The sequence below is a fragment of the Saccopteryx bilineata genome, chromosome 10, assembly GCF_036850765.1.
Source record: "Saccopteryx bilineata isolate mSacBil1 chromosome 10, mSacBil1_pri_phased_curated, whole genome shotgun sequence".
NCBI classification, from domain to species: Eukaryota; Metazoa; Chordata; class Mammalia; order Chiroptera; family Emballonuridae; genus Saccopteryx; species Saccopteryx bilineata.
Window position 1 is genome coordinate 56,616,817 of NC_089499.1, and position 26,003 is coordinate 56,642,819.

General features: G+C 48.9%; 1 protein-coding gene across 6 annotated transcripts in view; it reads left to right on the plus strand.

Moving 5' to 3' along the window:
- Positions 1 to 1,629: 1,629 nt before the first annotated feature.
- The window catches only part of NISCH (nischarin), a 36,903-nt gene continuing 12,529 nt past the window's right edge, over positions 1,630 to 26,003 (plus strand). For 5 of the 6 annotated variants that reach the window (XM_066245738.1, XM_066245740.1, XM_066245742.1 and 2 more), the window contains exons 1-13: positions 1,630 to 1,866; positions 3,988 to 4,071; positions 4,909 to 5,091; positions 14,512 to 14,560; positions 15,542 to 15,705; positions 16,064 to 16,159; positions 17,436 to 17,531; positions 18,641 to 18,793; positions 20,497 to 20,565; positions 21,108 to 21,293; positions 21,462 to 21,590; positions 23,547 to 23,660; positions 23,946 to 24,057. In XM_066245738.1, the coding sequence (XP_066101835.1) occupies positions 1,771 to 1,866; positions 3,988 to 4,071; positions 4,909 to 5,091; positions 14,512 to 14,560; positions 15,542 to 15,705; positions 16,064 to 16,159; positions 17,436 to 17,531; positions 18,641 to 18,793; positions 20,497 to 20,565; positions 21,108 to 21,293; positions 21,462 to 21,590; positions 23,547 to 23,660; positions 23,946 to 24,057 (1,531 nt within the window). In that variant the 5' untranslated portion in view covers positions 1,630 to 1,770. Of the gene's footprint in view, positions 1,867 to 3,987; positions 4,072 to 4,908; positions 5,092 to 14,511; positions 14,561 to 15,541; positions 15,706 to 16,063; positions 16,160 to 17,435; positions 17,532 to 18,640; positions 18,794 to 20,496; positions 20,566 to 21,107; positions 21,294 to 21,461; positions 21,591 to 23,546; positions 23,661 to 23,945; positions 24,058 to 24,632; positions 25,788 to 26,003 lie in introns of those variants that run through there. The other variant, XM_066245743.1, reaches the window with a different exon arrangement.

The window sequence follows — 26,003 nt, forward strand, 5'->3', positions numbered from 1 at the left end:
GGCGACCTCAGGATCTCGAACCTGGGTCCTCCGCATCCCAGTCCAATGCTCTATCCACTGTGCCACTGCCTGGTAAAGCTGGAAAGTTTTCTTGAATGAATGAAAACAGAGACTGGGACAGGACAGGAACTGCAAAGTTTGGGGCCCAGGCCAGTCCCCTACACACAGAAGCTCAACCTCCCATCCAATCAGGGAGGTGGATGATATTATTCCCATGTTTCAGATAAGGAAACAGAGGCTACTGGAGGGGTGGTAACTTGCCAAAAGTCTGGCTGACTTGGCAGCCGCTGCCTCAACTTCTTTGCAGTGGGAGGCAGCTGTATGCAAGGATAGGCTTGTACAGAGCCTTCCTAAGAGAAGTCTCTAATGCTAAGCTCAGAGTACAGTGCTGTGGAACTGGTGGAGAAGTCACTGACCCACCTTCGGACAGAGTGGTCTGGAACCCTCAGCCAGGGGTGCCAAGAGGGGCCACACCCTAGACTTCTCATTACATTCCAGCAGTACCAGCTCTGTCTGGGCTTAGGTCAGCTGCATTCAGTCATTCAACAAACACATGTACAGATCCCATCTATGCTCTACTCTCCCCTTTCTTCCCCTCCAGCTGGGTTACCACCTACTTCTTCCAGGTCTGGGTCTTCCCCTGGGTTAGGGCTCTGTCTCTGTGCTTCCCATTCCAGCACTGTGGTTCCTGGGTCCAGGGAAAGTCTGTCCGCCCCTCATTTCGAGCTCCTGTAGGACCCCATCTGGTTGTCTTGTGCCCAAGAACGAGCACATATGCCTTCCTTTCTTCACCGCCCCCCCCACATACTGAATTCCCTCTATATCAGTGGTCCCCAACCTTTTTTGGGCCACGGACCGGTTTAATGTCAGAAAATATTTTCACGGACTGGCCTTTAGGGTGGGATGGATAAATGAATCACGTGACCAAGACAAATGTCAAGAGTGAGTCTTAGATGGCTGTAACAGAGAGAATCTGGTCATTTTTTAAAAATAAAACATTGTTCAGACTTAAATATAAATAAAACGGAAATAATGTAAGTTAAATATTTATTCTTTCTCTGCAGACCAGTACCAAATGGTCCACGGATCAGTACCGGTCTGCAGCCCCGGGGTTGGGGACCACTGCTCTATATAACCACACCAGCACCCTGCCTTGCAAGACAGGGCACTGCTTGGATTAGCCTGCTCAATTCTCCAATAGCCCATGTGACAGAAGACATGGAGTCTTGGAGAGGTTAACAACTGGTCCAGAGCTACTGTTTGGGCTCTAAGCACGACTCCTATCTTCTTAAGCCTACCTTGCCCTACAGAGAATGCGCCCAAGAGCCAGGTGAGGGGTGATTACTTCCTCTCTTTTCCGGAGGGGGAGACTGAGGCTAGGAGGAGCAGTGACTTGCTTTGGGTAGTCAGGGAGGTGCCAGGCCTTCTTGTCCTCACTCCTGGGCACTGAAAGGTATTGTTCAATGGTACTCGCCACTGGCCTCAGCTTCCCCCTGGCAGTGAGGAGAGCGGCGGGCGACGGAGAGCCGAGCACATTAAACTAGCTAAAAGGCCCACACGGCCTGCGCATGCGCGCCCTTGTGTATTTGCTGTCAATTATGCGCGAGGGGTGGAGCGAAAGTGCGAGGAAGCGGTTGGGCCAAGATGGCGGCGCTGCGTGCGACGGGGGCGGAGGCGGAGGCGGGGGCCCGTGGGAGCGGTGGGGCGGTGGGACGCTGACCCCGCCCCTGCTGCTGTCTGTCTGCGCCGGGTGGCCGCGGAGCCCAGAACATGGCGACCACCGCTCGTAGCTTCGGGCTGGAGCGGGAGACCGAGCCGGCCAAGGAGGCGCGCGTCGTGGGCTCTGAGCTCGTGGACACGTACACGGTGTGCTGGGGGCGCGGGCGACCGAAGCGAGGGTGGCGGCTGGAATCCGGAGTCCGAGTCATGGGATTGGGAGGTCTGGGCTCCGCGATCAGGGAGAAATGGGTAGGGGGCCAGCGATTTCGAGGAAGGTGCCTGGGATAGGGGTGTCTGGGGAAGAGCTCTGGGCCACGTAGGTCCGTGAAGAGCCCCAGGTTTGGGAAGGGGTACGCGTTCAGGAAAGGTGGCTAGGGTTGGGAAGGATGTAAGAATAAAGAGAGTCTGGGGGAGGAGACACCTCCAGATCCCCTAGGCCTGGAGGGGGACCAGCCTGGGAAGGTAAGACAGGGGGTCCGGGAGGAGGGGGGGTTCCGGAGGGGGTGTCTGATGAATGGAATTAGGGGAACCCCGCAGACCATGGAGAGGGGGCGGGGTCTTGATCTGGGGAGCTTGGGGTCGCAGTTGAGATTTGCTCCAGAAATGAGGACGGAATTGGGGACCTGGGGTCCTGGGGTTCCGGCAGAGACAAGAATGCGGGAGAGGTGGAGCCCAGACACGGGGAAATTGAATATGCAAGACCCAGGAACCTTACGGGTCTTCATGGCTTTGGGAGCAAGTTGGGGGCAGCAAAGACCCTCCCCTCGCAATACACCAACGCACACTAGGCCATTGGAGAGACAGACGATACAAAGTGATGGAGTGGTAGGGCCTCCAGGTCTGAATATGGCCGAACGCCAAGCCTACGGACCTGATAGGCTGCCTGGGGTGGGGGCTTACTGAGCACCTCCCAGCCTCCTGTCCTTTGTTCCCAAAGGGTCGGGGGCTTTGGTCCTGCCTTCGCCCCACCCCCTTGGCCTTCATCCTAACCCTCCTCCTGAGGGTCATTCTTCTGGCTTTCTCCTTTCTTGAGCGGAAGGTGGGGAGGGAAGCTGCCAGGCTGAAAAGAGAGGCTGAGGGCGGATCCTGGAGCAACAGGCCGGCCCTGGAGAAATGGCTGCTCCTCCGTGGAGGCTTCAGCTGAGTTGATTATTCTCTCTTTCCCTTTTCCTGCTTGCTGCAGAGAGGGGCGGGGCAGTAAGACCTGGGGTCCTCCTCTTGTAGGGGGTTGAGGTCTCGAAGCCAATGGCTGATTGGCCATCACCCATGGGCTGCATTCAGCTTGGAGGTCAGCCCCCAAAAGATCTTTTTATTCCACAGGGCTGAGCCCCTTCTCTGAATGGGTGTGGGAGAGGTGGGTGATCTGGGCCTATTTACCATTTTGTCTCCGGCTGTGCTGAATTGAATATTATTAATACACCTATCTTTTCACTGAACACTTGCTGCATGTCAGGTCCTGTACAAAGCGTTTTGCATGCATTACCTTATTTGATTCTTAAACATTATATTTTAAACGCCAAGCCTACGGACCTGATAGGCTGCCTAAAATGGAGGAACTGAGGCTCAATGAAAACCAGGCTCCCAGTCAGTTATATAAGTGACTCATATGTGATGGAGTGGTAGGGCCTCTGGAAGCCACAACCAGGAAGTGGCAGCAGGTTTTGAACCCACATCTTTGTTGACTCCAGGGCCCAGTCCCCTAAACACTAAGTCATTTTGCCTTCTGTTAGGGCTTAATGGTCCATCACCACTCTTTCCCCCATCCCCCATCCCTCCCGCCCCCAATCAGCTTCTTAGTGCTTTGAATCTTGGCTCAGCAGCAGAAATCGCAGCTATTAACCAGCTGAGAGGGTTGGAAAAAAGCTTGTTTCAGGATATAGGCAAAACATCTACGAAAAAATACAGCAGAAAACCTGGCCCTGTTCTGCCTCCCTCAGAAGGGGGGGGGGGCTCACCTGAATTATCTGGAAAATGGAGGCAAAAAACCCCAAAAGAAATGATTTGATAGAAGTCACCTTTTCCATTCCTTGCTGTTGGATAGAGCCACAGGCTTATCCTGTGTGCTTGCCAGATCCAGTGCTGGGGCCTTGGAGGAGCCTGAGAGGGGGCCCTGCTCCTTAGCAGGGGTCAGGTGCAGAGGCTGGTGGGCAAGGAAAGCCTAACTTTGGCCTGGGAGTTGAGAGGGTCTGAGTGTTCTGCAGCTATTGCTGGAGGTGGGTCAGGGCTCTCCTTGTTACCAACTTGGCAAAGGCTGCCTGTTCTTTTTAGGTTTACATCATCCAGGTCACTGATGGCAGCCATGAATGGACAGTCAAACACCGCTACAGTGACTTCCATGACCTGCATGAAAAGGTAATGAGAGTTGGGGGACATGGTCTTAGGACTTGGGGCCTTTCAGTTCAAATTCTCGTGCCACATACTGGTTTTTAGGATAAAGCAGACTTCATGCCTATAGCATTCTTTAATAACCAGTTTGTTAATTTAACAGGCAAACCCTGGTGGTTCCTAGAAGTTCAACCCTAGAATGAAATAATGTGCAAGGAGCATATCTGAACTTCATTTTTAATATCACCTGTCCTGCCTGACCTGTGGTGGTGCAGTGGATAAACCATTGACCTAGAATGCTGAGGTCACCGGTTCAAACCCTGGGCTTGCCTGGTCAAGGCACATATGGGAGTTGATGCTTCCTGCTCCTCCCCCTGTTCTATTTCCCCTCTCTCTCTCTAAAAAAATGAATAAATCTATAAAAAAACAAAAACAAAGATCACCTGTCCTACCTTGGATGCTGGGACAATTTCCTGGGGAGGGAATAGGTTTGAACTTGTTCAACATGACTATAGCTATTCTATAGCCTGTACTTTAAAACTGGCTGTGATTTCATTTCTTTCTTTGCTTTTGGAAAGAAATACCTTTGTCTGGGCCATTGCTCTGATTGCATTTCATCTTGTTTGGAGAAAATGGTAATTTGGGGGGCCTGGAGGTCTTTTCTAAATGTCTCCAGATGGAGTTCCCTATCTGGAATTGTATTGGTATTTCTACTAACTAACTGAACTTGATGAAGCCAAGCCCAGGTGCACTGGTTTGATCACTAACCCTGGTACAGCTGCCACGAGGGACTGGGGAAGTCATGAAAAGCACCTGCCCTCAGAAACTCTTAGTCTTTCTTGACATGCTTATGTTTTCTTACAGCTTGTTGCAGAGAAGAAGATTGATAAAAATCTGCTTCCACCAAAAAAGATAATTGGGAAAAACTCAAGAAGCTTGGTAGAAAAGAGGGAAAAGGATTTGGAGATCTACCTCCAGACACTACTGGCCACCTTTCCTGGTGTGGCCCCCAGAGTGCTGGCCCACTTCTTGCATTTTCAGTTCTATGTAAGTTCCTCTCAGGTTTTTGTTCTTGCCTGCAAGCCCACAACCACCCAAGTTCAAGGCAGCAAACCAGTGCAGATCTCAGCTTTGAGGAAAGGCGGGCTGCAGTTTGATCCTGAGATTCGAAGATGGAGGAACATCACCCTGGTGGGAATGGGGTGTGGGTAGAAGCATGTTCATTGACTGATTTGCCTTCATTAGACAGACTGTGACTTCAGAGAGGTCACAGAGCATTTTGGTTAGCAAAACAGCCTGTGGGTGTTTAAACCAGGTTTCCAGCCAATTGGGTGGAGATAGATTAGAAACAGCTAACACCTGGCAGAGACTAATGTTGAGTTGTTAGATCACAGCTCAGGACTCAACTAAGGGATGAGGTTGCATTGGCAGAGTTGCCATTTTTGGGGACACTGTCAGGATGTGAGGTGTGAGTGAGCATAGGTCTTTACCTCTGAGGGGAGTGTATGTCGGAGCAGCTTGGCTCCCTTCTGAATATAAAGGAGAAGCTTTCATGGCCTCTGGTGACAGGATGAGCTGTCAGGCTTCAAGGAGGTAAGTTTGGCAGTATAAAACCAAAATATTAAAATAACTAACAATTTCACTTCTTAGAATTTATTCTAAGGAAAAAAGTTAAGAAACTGTGGAAAGGATTTAGGTACAAAGATAGTCATTCCAGGATTATAGCAAGATCGTGAAAATAAAACTACAACAGGAGGTGATTATTTAAAAAATCAAAATACAACCAGATAATTTGATATTCTGCTGGAAAAATGATGGTGTGGCTGTGGTTGTTGAAAAGGAAAATAAGTATATTACTATATGAAAAGAGCAGGCTGTTAAATGGTATATAGAGTACGGTCCCATTTTATTAAAAGAGTTTATGTGAATATATTTGTCTAAGAAAATTCTAGAAGGTTATACACCAAAATAATAGTGGTTATCTCTGGATGAAAGATTTTTGAATAATTTACATTTAATTGTTTTCTCTTCATGTGATAAAGATAGGAAAGAATTCACTCCCTTTTCAGACTTACCTTTTAGGAACAGACTTAGGGGAATGTGGTCTTAAAGACCCAAACATGCTTAAAATACAACTTTTCTTGAAGTATTTTCAGAGTAAGACAGCTTAGCCTTTATTCTGGTGCTAGATCGAGCCTGGACATTTTGTAATAACACTAGTATGGGATCACTAAGCTTGGAGGGGACATGTGGGGAAAAGGATGGCAGTACAGTGATATATAGATATGGTTTGGATTTTAATTAGCATATACCAGCAGTATATGTGGTTAGCAGCAGTTTCTGGGGGCAGATATTTTTTTGATTTTATTTTATTTATTCATTTTAGAGAGGAGAGGGAGAGACACACACACACAGAGAGAGAGAGAGAGAGAGAGAAGGGGGGGATGAGCAGGAAGCATCAACTCCCATATGTGCCTTGACCGGGCAAGCCCAGGGTTTTGAACAGGTGGCCTCAGCATTTCCAGGTCGACGCTTTATCCACTGTGCCACCACAGGTCAGGCTGCAGATATTTTTTTGCATTTTCTTTTCTGATGTGAGAAAAAACAGACAAGCTACTGGTTAGTATTTTAAGATATACTGTACTTTATGAAAGCTTTGATGAGCTATTTAGGGATAAAAGTTGATAAGCAGCCCTTTGAAAGTATGATTCATCGCCTAAGTCCTGGGTCTTTGAGGAAGTATCTTTCTGGCTGCCTTGGGTTTTCTCACCTTTGAGCATGGAAAGGCCTGCACTATTCTTTGGAAATATGTCTACTTGAAATGGGCCTGGGGTCGACCTACGTGTGTGGTTCTGGTTTGAGTCATGCTCTACTGCTGGGAGCAGTATGGACCTATTTGATATTACTATTGTCAAACAGGCCCCTGGGCTATATAAATCCAGACAGTTAAAAAAAGTAATTGACCCTTCATTCAATTAAATCAGGGTTTCTCAACCTTGGCACTATTGACATTTAGGGCTGGAAATTTGTAGAGGTTTCTGTGCATCTCTGGCCTCTACCCACTAGATGCCAATAGCACCTCCCCTGTTCAGTTAATCCCAACCAAAAAATGTCTGCAGACTTTGCCAAATATCCCCCCAAGGGGCAAAATTGCACCTGATCTGGAACCACTAGATTAGATCTTCAAATGAGTTTGCCCAAACAGGGCCTAAGGATTTGTCTTCCTTTTCTAGTCTGGGAGCTCTTACTTAGAGAATGTTTCTCTTAACCTCTGTCCCTCCTGTTTCTTCTCTGAAATTCTTCCAACATGTTCCACCTCTTGTGGGGCTGACATTAGACAGGGTGGACCCAGGGAACCTTATTTGGCTGAGGTATGGATTAAAAAAAAATTTTATTTAGTGAAGAGAGAGAGAGAGGAAAGGGGGGGAGGAGCAGGAAGGATCAACTGCCAAATGTGCCTTTACCAGGCAAGCCCAGGGTTTTGAACCAGCGACCTCAGCATTCCAGGTCAACACTTTATCCACTGCGTCACCACAGGTAAGGCCTGGAATTTTCTTTTTTAATTGAGATATAATTCACATACCAAAAAAATTCACTCTTTTAAGGTGTATAAGTCCCTAGTTCTTGGTATATTCACAAAGTTGTGCCTCTGTCACCAATATCTAATTCCAAAACATTCATCATCCCCAAAAAGAACACTGTACCCCGTTAGCAGTCATTTCCCATTCTGCTCTGCCCCTAGCAATCACTGACCTACTTTCTGTCTCTGTGGTTTTATGTAAATGTAATTGTATAATGTATGGCTTTTGTGCCTGGCTCCTTTCACTTAACATAATGTTTTCAAGGTCTTTTCATATTGTAGCATAAATCAGTACTTCATTTCTTTTATGCGCTAAACGGTTTATTGTTTGGATATAGCACATTTTGTTATCCATTCATCAGTTGATAAACATTTGCATTATTTCTACTTTGGGGCTATTATGAATAATGCTGCTATGAACATTCATGTAGAAGTTTTTGTGTGAACATGTTTTCCACATGTACGTGTGTACTATGTTTAAGTACATAATAAGAGTGGAATCACTGAATCATATGGTAACTTTAACTTTTTGAGGAACTGCCAAATTTTTTTCCACAGCAGCTGCACCATTTTACATTCACACCAACAATGTATATACATTCTTATTGCCCACATCTTAGTCAATACTTGTTATTTTTTTGATAGCCATCCTAGTGGGTGTGAAGAATCTTATTGTAGTTTTGATTTACACCTAATGACTAATGATGTTGAGCCTTTTTTCATATGCTTGGCCATTCACATATCTTTGGAGAAATGTATTCAAATCCTTTGCACTTCTAAAAATCAGGTTCCTTGTCTTTTTGTTGTTGAGCTGTATAGTTCTTTATATATTTTGGATATTAGACCCTTGCCAGAAATGTGATATGCAAATATTTTTTCCACTTGTGTGGATTGTCTTTTTTTTCTCCCATTTTTCTTTTTTATTTATTAATTTTAGTGAGAGAGGGAGGGAGGAAGAGAAAGAGAGAGACAGGAACATCAATCTGTTCCAGTATGTGCCCTGACCGGAGATTGAACTGGCAACCTCTGTGCTTCGACATGACTCTCTAACCAACCAACCTATGTGGCCAGACCTGTTTTTTCATTTTTTGATAGTGTCCTTTGAAACAAAATTTTAGGTTTTGGTGAAGTTTATTTTATCTTTTCTCCTCCCCACCACCTTGGTGTCATCTTGCCTAAGACAAGGTTACAAAGATTTACAACTATGTTTTCGTCTACAAGTTTTAAAGTTTTAGCTCCTATGTTTAGGCCTTTGATCCATTTTGAGTTGTATGTGTTGTGAGGTAGGGATCCAACCTTATTCTTTTGCAGTGTGGACTCTACTGGCAAGGAGAGGAAAGCATTGTTGCTTTCCCAGCCAACTCTGAGATGGGGGCTGATGCAGCCGTGGGTTGTAGTGAGAGGACACTGAGCCTGTTGCTATGCTGTGTCTCTTCAGATAGCTGTGCCCCATATTCCTGGACTCTCAGTGACAGACCTCACCCCAGAACTCTAAAGCAGAGGTTTTCAAATTCAGTGAAGTGGAATCCCAGGGAGAATTTCAGCACCCTATTTTGGGGTAGGCTGTCTAACTGTGGACCTGGGAGGCAGGCTGAGTCAAGTTTATCTTTTAGCCCAGCTGCTTCCAAATCAGGTTTCTAACCTCTCTTTGTCTCAGTTCCTCTTGTGATCTGGAGAGTCATGGCCCTGGTATTTTGAGTATTGTAGGAGACAGTGCAGTGAAGATAGAAGGTCTGAAAGAGTGATAACCTATGGCAGGGCACACCAGGTGCCAGCCAGTACTGGCTGTCCTGGTGAGGAGAGCTTCTTTTTACAGGTGGCATTTTATTTCATTTTGTTATTTTAAAGCCAGTTGGCTAGGACAAAGACACTTTTTTTTCTTAAGTGAAAAGTGGGGAGGCAGAGAAATAAGCGCCCTGACCTGAATCCAACTGACAACCCCCCTATGGGGGGATGCTCTGCCCATCTGGGGCCACTGCTCTGTTGTTTGGCAGCCGAGCTATTTTAGCACCTGAGGCAAGGCTCATGGAGCCATCTTCAGTACCCTGGGCCAACTTGCTCCAACCAAGCAATGGCTGCATTAGGGGAAGACAGAGAGATGGAGGGAGGGGGAGGAGTGGAAAAGCAGATGGTCACTTCTCTTGTATGCCCTAACCGGGAATTGAACCTGTTACTTCCACACGTCAGGCTGACGCTGTACCATTGAGCAAACTGGCCAGGGCCAAAGACACTTTTTGAAATTGGAAATCAGGAGCTATGATGGACTTGTATCTTCATACCAGTCTTAGCATTCCTATCCATCATTGTTTCAGTTGCAAAGTACTGAAGCTGTAAATGATAACATTTCTTTGCAACTTACAGTCTTAGAGCTCTCTTCAGTTAAAATTTAGTCTTGAATCCCTCAATAGGGAATTTTTACTTAAAGTTGAGTGGCACATAATATACCTGACTCATGCTAGAATGCCTCATTGCAGACATGAAATGAAAGAGAGGGACACACACAAGTGCAAGTGTGTGTAAACCACACAGTGATGTGTAACTGAGTCACTCATTGATGCCCCATTGATAAGCACTCTGCTCAAGTGTGTGCCAAGCAAGGGCATTGCGCTGGCCTGGGATTATGCATTGAACGGAGCCATGTGTGTTGAGGGGTGTAGTTGATCATGGGGCTCTGTATGTGTAGATTTGCCTGGTTGGAATGGTAGTTGCAGAGCCATGGCTCAACTAGTCCCTGGTGTTTGTGTGCAGCTTACACTGCCTATCACAGCACACCAGCATATGATCAATTGGTCTATATTACATTTGGAGATGTGTGTTTTTAAGCATAGCTAATAATATTTTCAGTTGAAATTTTTATTGAGGTAGGAAGAATGTCTTTGTAAAAAGATACATTGCGCCTGACCTGTGGTGGCACAGTGGATAAAGCGTCGACCTGGAAATGCTGAGGTCGCCGGTTCGAAACCCTGGGCTTGCCTGGTCAAGGCACATATGGGAGTTGATGCTTCCAGCTCCTCCCCCCTTCACTCTCTCTGTCTCTCTCTCCTCTCCCTCTCTCTCCTTTCTATAAATGAATAAATAAAATAAAATAAAAAAATATTAAAAAAAAAAAAAAAAAAGATACATTGCACTTCAGGCATTTGTGGTACCCTGAAGCACTTCCGGTCTCTTCAGCCCAGGGGCATGTGGGGAATCACCTGTCCCCTAAGATGACATCTTGGCAGCATCTGCAGCAGTGTAGATGGGGCCCCCCAAGGCCCCGCTTCTTCTGGCCAGGGGGTCCTGACTCACAACTTTACCTTGCCCACAGGCCACAGATAACCAGAATGCTCTCTGAGGAGGCTAGTGCTCTGTGTTTGAGGGCTGGAGGCAATTCTTTGTTGCTCCCTGATTAAGAATTTCCCAAGGTGAAGAGCAGCCTGGGAAACTAAGTAGATAGTGTTGCAGCAGCCTGTACTTCCTGTGCCCCAAAGAGTGGGAAGAGCAATGTTACATAGTTTGTTTTTTAGATTGGTCAGAAGTGAAAACTGTGTCCTCTTCTTAGCATGAGCCCAGGGCTCTCAGCTTTCTGTGTTTCTGGGAATTTCAGCCTTGTCTCATTAGTGTGACCACTTGTTAATACCAGCTGCCTGAAGAAATGTAACTTTGAGGGCAGAGGTTCTTAGGTACTGATGATGGGCAGGGAGCCCTTCTTCCCTGGGAGGACTCTCAAGGCTCTCCAGGTAATTCCTACTGCAGGGAGTTGGGGAAGTGCAGATTTGGAGACAGGGTTGGTTCTCAGTACTGTTGGTAGGGAAATGGACCTTTGGATTCAAGGTCTTCCTAATCCTCAGTTCTCCACTGCAGCCAAGGACAGTATCATTGAGTTTCAGTTGTTGCAGCAGACTAAAGTTGAAGTTCCATGTGAACTGACAGCCTCCCCTCTCGGTAGCTGGAGCACTGCCCTGCTCAGAGCCTGCTCTGCCTCTGTAATGGCCATTTTGCTTTTGACCTTGCATCTTGCCAGACTCTGAGCGCCTTAATGCTGGGCTGTGTTTGCTCATTTTTTTCCTCTTTGGCTTTTTGTCCATTTGTGGTGGGTGGGATCTCACACAGTATGTAAAATTAATTTCAAGCAGTTTAAAGAAAATAAACACATTTTTAAAAGATACCATAAAGTACTGAAGACATTGAAAAAATATTTGTGTAATCTTTGGGGTAGGGGGAGAAAACCCAGAAGTCACAAAGGAAAAGAATCACAGATTAAACAACATAAAAATGAAAAACCCTCTCTACTGTCAGAAAAACCACCTTGAACAAAGGTAAAAGGCACATACAGACAAGGGAAGATATTTGCAGTGTATAAATAGCCATTATATATAAAAGATAGGAAAGAGACAAAGAAGGGGAAAACAAAAAACAAGAAAAGGACACTCCTATAACCCAGTACCTTTCGAGTCCCATAATCATGTGAATTGCATGTCCTCATGGCAGAGATGTTCCTGTGAGTTATGAAGGCCATGTGCAACCTCCATCTGGACCTGTTTATGAAAAGTCCTATTGGCTGCTATCTGTGAATTAGTTAAAATTCTTACCTGCAGAATGTGGGGCTGAGGGCCTGGGCCCTGCTAACCCCATGATTACTCCATTAAAGTGCTGTAGCAATTGGTTCTGTAAAGAATTCTTTTTTTTTTTTTTTTTGTATTTTTGTATTTTTCTGAAGCTGGAAACGGGGAGAGACAGTCAGACAGACTCCTGCATGCAGCCGACCGGGATCCACCCGGCACGCCCACCAGGGGCGATGCTCTGCCCCTCCGGGGCATCGCTCTGCCGCGACCAGAGCCACTCTAGCGCCTGGGGCAAAGGCCAAGGAGCCATCCCCAGCGCCCGGGCCATCTTTGCTCCAATGGAGCCTTGGCTGCGGGAGGGGAAGAGAGAGACAGAGAGGAAGGGGGGGGTGGAGAAGCAAATGGGCGCTTCTCCTATGTGCCCTGGCCGGGAATCGAACCTGGGTCCCCCGCACACCAGGCCGACGCTCTACCGCTGAGCCAACTGGCCAGGGCCCTGTAAAGAATTCTTAAGGCCGCCCTGGCCGGTTGGCTCAGCGGTAGAGCGTCGGCCTGGCGTGCGGAGGACCCGGGTTCGATTCCTGGCCAGGGCACACAGGAGAAGCGCCCATTTGCTTCTCCACCCCTCCGCCGCGCTTTCCTCTCTGTCTCTCTCTTCCCCTCCCGCAGCCAAGGCTCCATTGGAGCAAAGATGGCCCGGGCGCTGGGGACGGCTCTGTGGCCTCTGCCCCAGGCGCTAGAGTGGCTCTGGTCGCAACATGGCGACGCCCAGGATGGGCAGAGCATCGCCCCTGGTGGGCGTGCCGGGTGGATCCCGGTCGGGCGCATGCGGGAGTCTGACTGTCTCTCCCTGTTTCTAGCTTCAGAAAAATGAGGAAAAAAAAAAAAAGAATTCTTAAGGCCAAGTCCTTGGGCATGTGGCTTTGCTAGTTTCTAGCTACACAGAATTGGAGAGTTACAGCACCTCTCATCTCAGAAATAGGTTTCAAAATAGGTTTTCGCGTAAGGCGTTGAGAGGATTGAGTGAGCCACCACACAGCGAGTACTCGGGCCATTGCTTGGCGTGAAATGAGGACCTCAGAACATGACTGAAGATTAGTCCTTGTCATTCCTCCATCATGCCATTCTAAAAGGAATTTTTTTCCTGCCTCTTTCTTGTGACCCTGGGCCCAAGTTAAAGGGCTTCAAGGGATGAGCACAGGAAAAGAGCAAGTGCTGACTCTCCTAAGACACCTTTGTAACATCAAAGAAAGTAGCAGTGGTTTCTGTCCGGGAGAGGGTAGGCTATGGGAGGTCTTATATCCCACAAGGAACATGGGAGCCCCTTTTCCAGAAGAAACAAGCCTTGTCTGCTATGCCCTCTCCTAGGCTCTCCTCAGGCCAGCTTTTTTTTTTTTTTCTTGTGGGAGAGACAGAGTCAGAGGGACAGATAGGAACAGACAGGAAGGGAGAGAGATGAGAAACATCAATTCTTCGTTGCGGTTCCTTAGTTGTTCATTGACTACTTTCTCATATGTGCCTTGACCAGGGGACTACAGCAGACCAAGTATCCCCTTGCTCGATCCAGCGACCTTGGGCTCAAGCTGGTGAGCTTTGCTCAAACCAGATGAGCTTGCGCTCAAGCTGGTGACCTCAGGGTCTCAAACCTGGGTCCTCTACATCCCAGTCCGATGCTCTATCCACTGTACCACCACCTGGTGAAGCGTCCCCAGGTCAGCTTTGAGAGCTGCTGGCTTCCTGGCCAGCACTTGACATAGCCAAGCTTTGCCAGCCTCCTAGGCTTCATGTTCTCAGCCAGTGCCCATGTGCATTTGAAGATTTAGCATCAGTATGATTTTCATTCTGCCTTTGAGGAGACATTTTAAATGTCCATATAACTGGAAATATTTAGTTTTCCCCTTTTTATTTTTCTTTAAGTAAGAGGAGAGGAGATAGTTTCCTGCATGTGTCCCAACTGGGATCTACCCGGCAACCCCATCTGGGGCCAATGTTTGAATCATCTGAGCCTGGGCCGATGCTCAAACCAATTGAGCCACTGGATGCAAGAGTAGGAGGTGTGGAGGGAGGATGAGAGAGGGAGACGGTTGCTTCTCACATGTGCTCTGACTGGGGATTGAACCCAGGATGTCCTCATGCTGGACTGACACTACCCACTGAGCAAACCAGCCATGGCCTAGTTTTCCCTTTTTACATACCTGATTCATTACAGGTTTACTTGCTCCTTTATTTTGTCTAACTTTCTTGAGAACTGGTATTGCAATAGCAGAGGCAGTAGATAGGGAGTGTGCAAGTCCCGGTGACTAGGGGCAGGGGCTTCCTAACCAGGCTTTGTTTTCTCTGCAGGAGATAAATGGCATCACTGCAGCACTGGCTGAGGAGCTCTTTGAAAGAGGTATGTGGCTAGGGTTTCCCAATATATTGGGTGTAACTTGCCCAGTACTATTAGGCAGCAAGGGCACAGGGTGGCACAGAGCTCACCTCTAGGATCTGGTCCACAGCCAGGCCTGCCCACCTGCATGCCCTGCAAGCAGCCAAGTCTCAGAATCTGTGGCATTCACCTTAGGTCTCTTAGATTCTTGTCTTGGACTAACCCCATGCTCAAGATCTAGTTCAAAGCTCTGTGGTGGAGTTCTGAAAGGTGGGTGACATCATTCCCTCTTTCATTTCTTTTGTCCTTACCAGAAAGAGTTCAGATGGCAAATAGAAGCTGAGTTTGGGTCCTGGGTCTGCCAGAGAGCATAGTTATAGTAGCTAACCTGTAATGTGTGCTTCTCGTGGTCCAGCCTCGTGTTCAGAATCTTACTGCCTCTTCCCTCCCACCCACCTCCACCCCGCCCAGGGGTGTAGATAAAAACACCAAGGACGAGAGGCCCAGTAATCTACTTAAGGGTATGTGGCTGGAAGGAGCACAGTGAGGACCAAATGCCAGTCTGTGTCTGTCTCAGAACCCCCACCTTATCGCAGGCCCTGCCCTGTGCTGGCATCTCAGGTCTCACCTAACTCAAGATGGCTGCATTCTGGAGATTTCAGTGGGTCTCTTGCCCACAATGCTGCCTCGGGTCAGCTTTATCCTGTCTCATTGCCTCAGTTCAAGAACTGAGCTTCACCTTGGGGGGGCTCCCCAGTCCCATGTTCCCACGGCCCTTCCCCCTTTGTAATCACGCGTTCTTGGTGTGCCCTCTGCCTGCCGTGAGTTCAGGAGGGCAGCTGCTCCTGTGTGCCCAGGACTGTGGCTTTGTCCTAATGTGGTGCAGCGCACAAAGCAGGTGCTTGCCAAATGCTTGTTACCTGTTAGCCAGGTGGGCAAATGCCCTGGCTGCTTGACTGGGCAGCTACAGGTGGATGCTCACCCCGTGGGACGTGGCTGTTGCAGGAGAACAGCTCCTGGGGGCTGGCGAGGTCTTTGCCATCAGGCCCCTGCAGCTCTATGCGGTCACCGAGCAGTTGCAGCAGGGAAAGCCCACGTGTGCTAGCGGGGACGCCAAGACTGATCTCGGGCACATCCTGGACTTCACCTGTCGCCTTAAGTACCTTAAGGTAAAGCTGCAGCTGCTCATTTGTGGGCATGGTGGGTGCATAGCCAGAGTGGGGCATTACGGCTCACTGGCAGGCAGTGTGTGTGAAGGGGCTAGATGGTCCATCCCAGGAAGGAAGGCCACCTTTGGTGTTCTTGGCTCTGAGCTTCTGGCTGTGAACACCAGGGGGCAGTCATGACCCAATGTCCCTTGCTTTAAACCTCAGCTTTAGCTTGCTCTGTTGATGGGATAATGTCTACCCTGCCTTGTAGCCAGGCAGATCTTCAAGTCCGGAGGCAGTTGCTGTAGCACTGCCCCATGAATGTGGATGGGGAGCTATGTAGCAGCATCCCTGATTCAAACTGTATCTGTGGCTGCAGGTTTCTGGCACAGATGGACCTTTTGGGACCAGTAACATTCAGGAACAGCTCCTGCCTTTTGATCTGTCAATATTCAAGTCTCTTCATCAGGTGGAGGTAAGGCCCAGGGCCCCCAGTATGTGGGCAAGGCTGAGCCCTGCACAGACATCATCTTGCTTATGACTCTGTGGCTAGCAGTTTTTCATGCCTGGTGTCTGGACTTCATTGTCAGGCACTGTTACTTTCGAGTCTGTCAGTACGTGGCAGATTTCATCTTAGTGAGCAAGGCCAACCTGAAGGCAGGGAAAGAGCGTCTCTGCTGCTCGGGCTGGTCTGCACAGTTCCACCCCTGGGTTGGGCAGCGTTTGGACAGGATGGAACACCAGTGCCCAGCTCCTTCTGGGCCTCCTTGTTTGAGTTAAAGTGCTGAGAAGTCATCCTGGTCAGGCAGAACTAGTTCTAAGTCTTGCCCAAGGCGGATCAGCACAGGGCTTTGAGAGTTCTCTGCCCTCTGGCATGACACTTATAACAGGAAATACTTTTCATCACTCGCTACTGTTCTCTTGGGATAGCCATGCCAGTTTTGTTACCATTTTTAAAATGAAAGGAGACACTGGAACAAATTTTTAAAAATATATTAAAGCATCTGTTTCTCAAGTGTGGTCTTTGTGTTCAGCCCTGTACCCTGTATCTGATATACACTCCTTGATGGGTTCTTCCTATTAACGCTGTGAAGTGAGCACTTTAATTTACCTTTTATAGTTGAGGAATCAGGCTTAGGGAGGTAAAGAAGTTTGGCCAGGACTGCACAGGTAATGAGGGGAAAAGCTGGGATCTGAATTCAGCCGAGCCTAACTCCAGAGCCCTGCTATTCATTGGACCATTCTGCCTGCAACATTCTGGGCTCATCTCCGAGATCTGGAGGACCGCTTCCCTTGGTGCAAACTTGTGTGTGCCTCAGCCAGTACAGACCAAGTAAGGACTGAGAAATCAGAGGAGTGCCAGCCCTGCCAAGGCTCAGCAGGCTGAGGGTTCTACTGCCAGTGTCTGTGGGTATGTGTCACTCTAGTAGGTGGCTCAGGGGAGTGTGCCTGTGCAGGACAGCCAGGGGCAGGGTGAACAGGAGAGCCCACCATGTTCCTTGCATTGGCAGAGGCCCCTTGCCCTCAGCTCTGGTCTTTGTGGCCTACGCTTTTTGTTCACCTGCACAGGCCCTATGCAGAAAATGGAGTTTATGGTTCATTGTGAGTCTTACCAGATTCTTTAGACACTGTTTAGTCGGCATTAAAAACTGGGGAAAAGAGAGACTTAGGGTTTAAGTTACCTCCTGCCACTTCCAAGTCTTCTGATAGAAGTGCTGCCGTTCCTGAGACATGGCTGTTTCTTATTCCAGATAAGCCACTGTGATGCCAAGCATATCAAGGGGCTGGTCGCTTCAAAGCCCACCTTAGCTACAATGAGTGTCCGCTTCTCAGCAACCTCGATGAAGGTGAGTGCTCCTTGTTTCTTGCCCGGAGACTGTCTCTGGAGCAGATTCCTATGCTGTGGTTTCCCACCGAGGATGAGTGTGAGCATTACCACTATCAAACCAGAGCTGGGCCTTCTCTGGGCCTGGCCAGCCACACACTCATGCGAGACCTCCCAGCACTTAGCAAGTTGTTAAGCAGTGGCAACTGGCAGGATGTTTATTAGGTAGATTGATGTATAAATATTTCTCTAAGCTGAAAAAGCCCTGACTTAGCACTTGTTTGTGTCTTGTTCTTAATGGACTTGAAGAACACAATTGAGGTTGTGCATATGTTAGGCCCTGTTGTTTGTATATGAGCGACGGAAATAAATTGAGAATATAAGAGGTTTCTATTTACCATTTTATGGATTGCATCTTAGTAATGTTAAAACCCTTCTCCAGAAAAGCCTAGTGGCTACTTTTATGACTTAGAATGTCTGATCAAGATTTGGGTTTGGTGAAATTTGAGGCTTATTGGCTAAAAGGAGGCTTGTGTCAAGAGCAGGGGTGTCAGGCAACCTTGCCCCTCTCCAAAGCACCTCCTGCCACCTGGCTCACGGGGCCCAAAATGATCATTGAGAAAGGAGAGGTCTTGTGGGTGTGGAAAGTCAAAATAAGGAAGGCCTGCCTCCCTTCCCTTAGATGATGTCCCTGTGCTCCATTCTGTACCTCAGAATGATTGGATTTGAGTCCTGTGAAGTAACAGTTGAAAAAGCCTGCTGTCTGCAGGGGGACTACAGTGTCAGCTTGGAAAGCACAGTTGTTTGGAAACATCATCAATTCTGATCTTTAGCCTCTGAGATTTAAGCCAAAGTAGACATTACCATATATATGGCAAAAGGCCCTTTTGAGTTTGAAAAGCATTTCCTCCTGAAGTAGGACCAGAACATATTCCAAATAGCTGTTATGTTGTTAAGCTTTTCAGTTATTTCACAATCATTTAAAGACCTAGGAACCAAAGCCCAATTTTAATGCATGTTCACTTCCACATGCTAAATATGCTCAAGCCTTTCCTGAAATTTTGCAATGATTGCATTCCCAGTGAGGGTTGCGTGAGGGCCCAAGTTTGCTCAACAGATGTTCTTACACAGGAAGTCCTCGTTCCCGAAGCCTCAGAATTTGATGAGTGGGAGCCAGAAGGCACAGCCCTGGAAGGTCCCGTGACTGCCATCATCCCCACATGGCAAGCACTGACCACTCTAGACCTAAGCCACAACAGCATCTCCAAGATCGACGAATCTGTGGTATGCTCTCAGCAGTGGCTTCTAGGGTCTTCTCTGACCTAACCAAACCTTAAGGTTGGGTGTTTTGGTTTTTGGGTTTTGGTGGGGTTTTTTGCAAGAGAAAGCGACAAACAGGAAGGGAGAGAGATGAGAAGTATGAACTCATAGTTGCGGCACTTGAGTTGTTCATTAGTTGCTTCTCATACATGCCTTGACTGGGGGGCTTAAGTTGAGCCAGTGACCCCTGGCTCAGGACATCGACCTTGGGCTCAATCCAGCAATCTTTGGACTCAAGCCAGCAACCATGGGATCATGTTTATGATCCTACACTCTAGCTTGGGGTTTTGCACCTGGAACCTTAGTGTCCCAGGTCAGTGTTCTATTCACTGTGCCACCACTGGTCATGCTTGAGGTTGGATATTTGACTTGGCTTTTTCTGGAAGGACCACAGAAAATCTGGGTTCTGTGCATTGCCTGCAGTTTTGTTTTCTGTTGTTGTTTTTTTGTATTTTTCTGAAGCTGGAAATGGGGAGAGACAGTCAGACAGACTCCTGCATGCGGCCGACCGGGATCCACCCGGCACGCCCACCAGGGGCGACGCTCTGCCCCTCCGGGGCGTCGCTCTGCCACGACCAGAGCCACTCTAGCGCCTGGGGCAGAGGCCAAGGAGCCATCCCCAGCGCCCGGGCCATCTTTGCTCCAATGGAGCCTTGGCTGCGGGAGGGGAAGAGAGAGACAGAGAGGAAGGAGGGGGTGGGGGTGGAGAAGCAAATGGGCGCTTCTCCTATGTGCCCTGGCCGGGAATCGAACCCCGGTCCCCCGCACGCCAGGCCGACGCTCCACCGCTGAGCCAACCGGCCAGGGCCTGCCTGCAGTTTTTACATTAATTTTATAAGGTACTTCATAATGGGGGTGTGTGTGTGTGTGTGTGTATATACTTTTTTTTTTTTTTTTTTTTGAGGAGAGGAAGGGAGAAATATGAAAAGCATCAACTTGTAGTTATGTCACTTTAGTTGTTCATTGATTGCTTCACCTATGTGCCTTGATGGGTGGGGGCGGGACTCAAACCAAGATAGTGACCCCTTGTTCAAGCCAGTGACCATGGAGTTATGTCTGATCCCATGCTCAAGTTGGTGAGCCTGCACTCAAGCTGTCAACCTCAGGGTTTCAAACCTGGAACCTCAGCCCCCCACTTCGAAGCTCTTACTGCACCACTACCGGTCAGGCTTATGGGATTATTTAAAATAAGTAAGATAGTACTTAGAATCAAACAAGGAATATTAATTGCAAGTACATTTGATACGGTGAGTGATGAAATTGACTCCCAAGGAGTAGAGTGGAAAAATCCCTCCATAGATTACAGATGTGCTTCTATAAGAGTAACATCCAGATGGCATTTGGGAAATAGGAGTGTGATTTCTGTATTTGTGCTTCTCAGTGGGGTAGGGTTGGAGAAGAAGGTCAGACTGACTTCCTTCTCTGGGACCTTTTATTTGTCATTTTCGTAAGCCATGTGCTCCATTAAAATGGGGGCGTGTGCTCATTGTTGGAGTCCCTATGTGTTCCTGTGGACATGGTGCATGGGGCACTGGGAGATGGCCAGCCCAGGAGTCCAATATCAGAAGGAAGAGTCCCAGTTTGTCGGTCCGCCATGTGCAAGGGTGGCATAGGGTCCAGCCTCCTAGAGTAATGTCGGTTGTTGTCCTTTTTATTTCCCCCACAAGAAATTGATTCCAAAGCTTGAGTTCCTGGACCTGAGTCACAATGGAGTGCTAGTTGTGGACAACCTGCAGGTAATTAATATCTTTGGAGACCACTGCCACCCATGGGCTTCGGGCTTCTTACAAGGTCCCGGAGAGTTCAGAAGGCTGATGCAGCCCTGGGAGTTTGGCCATAAACTGGGGTTTTCTCTCACAGGCACTCAAAAGGGGCCCAGTTTCCCAGAGGTTTGTAGGGGCGGGGGTTGCTACTATCCCTTCAGGGTCCCTGCGATGTGCTGAGCAATTGTTGCTGTAGTTCCCCAGAACTGGAAAAGATTCATAAACAAATCCAGCGAGATGAAGATGAGCACTTCCATCATGACAATGCAGGCCTCGCTTTCAAAGCTTGTGTCTGCCTTGGAGGCTGTGCTGCCTCTCAGGGGTGCCACTGAGATGTGGCATGGGCAGAAAAGGAGGGAATTCCCTTCCAAAGAATAGCAACAGGGAATGGAGCTGATCTGTGGCACTGGTTATTTTAAGTTGGAAGGCCATCACGCCATTAGTGTCAGTCCTCTTTCTTTTAAGTCTTGACCTGAACCACTATACCCTGTCCTCTGTGCTGCTACATGCTACAGCACCTGTACAACCTCGTGCACCTGGACCTGTCCTACAACAAGCTGTCCTCCTTGGAAGGGGTTCACACCAAACTGGGGAACATCAAGACTATGAATCTGGCAGGCAACCTCCTGGAGAGTCTGAATGGCCTGCACAAGCTCTACTCCTTGGTCAACCTGGATCTCAGTGATAACAGAATTGAACAGGTAAGCCATGTCCCAAAAGGATCTCAGGGTTGTGGGGTAGCTGTGCCTTGGTATTTATTACTTTAAAGAAGAATGATTATTCTTCTTTCATCTGAAAGACTGTCAAACGTGTTATGTTGCCAAAGTGTTAAAATAAGGGATGAGGAGAATGGAATTCATGCCTTGCAGATGGAGGTGGTCAGGAGCATAGGCAGCCTCCCATGTCTGGAGCACGTGGCTCTACTGAACAACCCTCTGAGCATCATCCCTGACTATCGGACCAAGGTGCTGGCTCAGTTTGGAGAGAGGGCCTCTGAGGTAGGCTGCCAGGTCCGCGTAGGGTGGGGTTAGTGCAGTCAAAGAAACCATCTTGACTAGTCCATGTCATGACAGGCAGAACCAAGGGCGATGTCCATTGCTTTACCCTTGCCTGCTTCAGGACTTCCTGATCCAAAATGGGCCTTCGGTTCTGGGAAGTCTGTTGCCTCCCCAAGGGAAAAACTCTTAAATCTTCCTGCAACCCATCCTGTCAGCACCAGTGGCTCCATGGTTTGCCAGCAAACTTTTCTCACATCACCTCTGTCTGCTGTGGCCCAGGGAGCTCCCCACAAGCCCACAGGCACAGACTGAGTGTTGAGGGACTGTTTTCAGCATGTTAAAGGAACATTGATGTCCTGGCTAGATGGCTCGGTTGGTTAGAGCATTGTCCTGAAGCCCAGAGGTTGCTGGTTTGATCCCCGTCAGGGCACACATAAGAACAGATCAGTATTCTTCTCTCTCTCTTTAGCAGGAGAGAGAGAAGTACAGATGGGCAGACAGGAAGGGACAGGGATGAGAAGCATCAACTCATAGTGGCTACACCTTAGTTGTTCAGTGATTGCTTTCTCATATGTGCCTTGACTGGGGGGCTCCAGCTGAGCCAGTGACCCCTTGCTCAAGCCAGATGAGGCCGCGCTCAAGCTGATGACCTTGAACCTGGGTCCTCAGCGTCCCTGGCTGACGCTCTATCCACTGTGACACCACCTAGTCAGGGTTTGTTTTGTTTTGTTTTGTTTTAATAAGTGACAGAAGGGGAGATAGACTCCCGCTTGTGCTTTGACTGGGATCCATGTGGCTACCCCCACCTGGGGCTGATACTCAAACCAGTCGAGCCACAGGCTGCAAGAGGGAAAGAGAGAGAGAGAGAGAAGAGGGAAAGTGAGGGGAAAAGAAGCAGATGGTCGCTTCTCATGTGCCCTGACCAGGGATTGAACCCGAGACATCTGCACGCAGGATCAACGCTCTAACCACTAACCCAGCCAGCCAGGGCTTCTCTCTTTCTTTCTCTTTCTCCTTCTCTCTTTCTCCTTTTCTCTCCCTCCCTCCCCCTCTCTCCCTTCCACTCTTCCTCTTCTCCACTCCTTCACCCTTCCTCTGTCTAAAATCAATAAATGCAAAAATTTTAAAAAGTTACATTGATTATTGTAGACATGGGTCAGAAATAAGATATTTAAAATAATCATGTTTCCTGAACGTGTTCTGGCCATGAAGTCTGACTACAAATACCAAGGGTGTGCCCACCTTTGCCAGTGTAGCCCAGCCCAGTATCTGCTGTCTGCTGTCTGGCCACCATGCCAACTAAGCAGGTCTTTAGCCAGGTTCACCTGTCTCCTCAGCCCCAAGCAGGCTCCTTTCCCATTCTCCCAAATCCCAGGCCAGAAGGTACTTGGAAGTCTGCATTCTTCTCTCATGCTTCCTGTCCACCTCTTCACTCACACCCCCTGCCAACCCCATCTCTTTGGTCTCAGTTACCAAGACAATGTTCACAAGATGACATTTCCTTCCCTCTTAGCTCCAGGCCCTCAGGACTTTGCCTCATTTGACTACACTGCTAGTCCCACACTACCTACCAGCCCACAACCCCTCCTGCATTTACGGGTAGGGGTGCCTGCTTCCCCTGCCTTTGCCCTCCAGTTCCCCAACCCATAAGGCCTTCCTTATGCTCTTTGCTGATCTAAGTTCTTCTGTAATTGGGGGCTTGTTCAAGTAACTACCTTCCCCCAGTCCCAGCCATCCAAGTGGCTTCCTCAGTGAGCCCTGAATCCCCACCTCACTTTTTGGAAAGGGACTCCCAGCGACAGACGAGGCAGTATGGGACCTCCCTGGGCCACTCTAAACTTCCAGGTTCCAGTGGGCTGAGCCTCCCAGGGTCTGGCCCACGCTGGCTGGGCTCCTACCATTCAACTCTCACCATGCTTTCCAGCCCCTAGGCTGATACCCATGTCTGAACTCTAGGTCTGTCTGGACAGCACAGTGACCACAGAGAAGGAGCTAGACACTGTGGAAGTGCTAAAAGCGATTCAGAAAGCCAAGGAGGTCAAGTCCAAACTGAGCCACCCTGAGAAGAAGGTGGGTCTCTGTGTGGGAGGTAGAAGGGATGGTGAAGAGCCAGCTGAGGAAGGAGCTGGCTCCAGGGGAACTAGGCTGCGGACTGGGCAGGTCACACCCCTCTCTTCTCTGGAAGGTGGGGGTGGTGACAGTACCTGCTACATGGGTTGTGAGAACTAGGTGAGATTGACGGCCATTCCCGATGTTTGTGAGAACTCTTAAGTTTCTCCTTATCCCTGACTTGTTGAGTTCTATTCTTCCCAATGCTTCTCTTCTCTCCTGGTCTGACTTGAGCACTCCGTCTAGGTTGGCGAGGATTGCCGACTCTCAAATGCCCCCTGCATCAGACCCAGCAGCTCCCCTCCCACCATGGCTCCTACCTCTGCCTCCCTGCCCCAGCCTATCCTCTCCAACCAAGGTAAAGTATGTCGCTTTTTGCCTAGCAGAGCCACGTAGGCCCTGCTGAGTCCCCTGGCCAGGTTGGGGTTGGGGCGGTGATACTGACACCTGCTGCTTATAGGGTTCAGACACAGGGTGGGTGTGGTGCTGTCTGTAAGCCAGCTCCTCTCTAGGTGACACATGGTGGGGGTGCCTGGCCTGATTTCAACTCTGTTGTTTGCTTAGTGAGGACCCCCCTACTCGTTGTTCTGACACCTACATCCAGTTTCTCTGGGATACCACAGGGTGTCTAATGAGGCCCTAAGGCTGCTCTGTGAACAGGCCGAGGCTTTTGGCCCATAAGGACCCTGTTCCCCTGCAGGCAGTGTGGGTGGATTGGCTCCTTCACAGGAAGCCAGGCCTTGTTGCTTTCCTGAGTGGGCTGCCCTGATCCCTGTGTGGGGAGCTTGCTGTTATCATTGCCTCATCTTTATGGCTCAGCACCAAAGGCTGGTTGTGGGGCCCAGACAAGCTGTCCAGGACCCATGGAAGACCAGTCCCTTTCACCCACCCACTGTCTTAGCGTTTTCAAAGGGCTTTCACCTCTGAACCCAGGCATCCTCGGAGATGAGTGAGTGAAGCAGGTCCCATGAGAGTGTCTGCTGGCCCGGCCCCCACGGAAGAGGGGAGGGTGTGCCGTCCCGAGTGGAGCCGAGGCTCGGGACACACAGGAAGGAACGCCGCCCGCCCACCCGGGCTCCTGGAGACGCAGAACTTGGTGTGAGGTCTTGGGAAAACAGTTTGACCCTATGTTTCAAGAGCCAGAAAAACATTCCCACCCCTTGACCTGGTAACCCCGCTGGTGGGGATTTTATCTTGGTGGGATAAGATACTGAGAAGGGGAGACGAAATGCTCACTGCATCGTTATTTATGCTAGCAAAGCAACGTCAGAGGATGAGAGAGAGATTAAACTGTGGTGCACAATATTCTGCAGCCATCACATCAGAGAGAGGAAGACTGGGTAGGAAGAAGAAGTGCTTAGGCTAAGTCAGCCTGCTGCAGGGCAGTGCACTGAGGTCACGACCAAGAGGTGGCGGGAGAGCATTCCTGAGAATGCACCGTGACGTGGGGTGCCAGAGTGATTGTCAGTCTGCTTTTGTAACAATTGCTAAGAAGTTTTTATTTTTTACATAAAATGGACTGAAGATGCTTCCCTGACCCGATCTCCTGCCTCAGGGCCAAAGGCTTCTTCAGGCCTCACAGCAGTGCGGGGGAACTGCTTCACTAGAACTCTGGGGGACAGGGAGATGTGACTGGTCCTCTAGGCCCAGGACCAGCCAGTTCTCAGTTGGCACTGTGGAATGAACTAATGAGTATGTGAATGAGCGGGCAAGTGAACAGGCTGGTAGAGAGCAGACCCCCAGGGCTGCAGCTGCAGGCAGACTCCTGTTTGATGATGGAAGCCTCAGCCTCCCTTCCTCACTGCCCCCCACTCCTGGGGACACCCCGAGTAGCTCACTGTAGTCGTTCCTTCTTTCCCAGCTGCTGGGCATTTAGATGTTGTCTCCAGATTTGCACCTGTAAATAAAACTGCAGTGGATGTCTTTGTGTGCACCTCTTTCCTTTTGGTGAGAAACAAAGGTTGGGCCCTCATCTAAGCACTCTCCTGTTGTCCCGTTCCATCCTCTGAGTGGCCCTTTCTGACCATTTGTTTATACTAACTATGGTCCAGGAAAGAAGCATAGAGACTGTTCCCATCCTCATTTCCTCAGCTCCAAACAGGGCTTGTGTGTGTGTGTGTGTGTGGGGGGGGGGGTTGGTTAGTGGCAAGAAAATGTGCTTTCTTTACTCACTAATATGGAGGAATCCACATATATTTGTGTTCAGCCATGTGCTATTGGATCTTGCATGGATGGGCATGGATTTCTCCTGTGTGGGAACAGCTTTGCTCCCAGCCTGATTCCCTAGAAGTACATATATTTGTT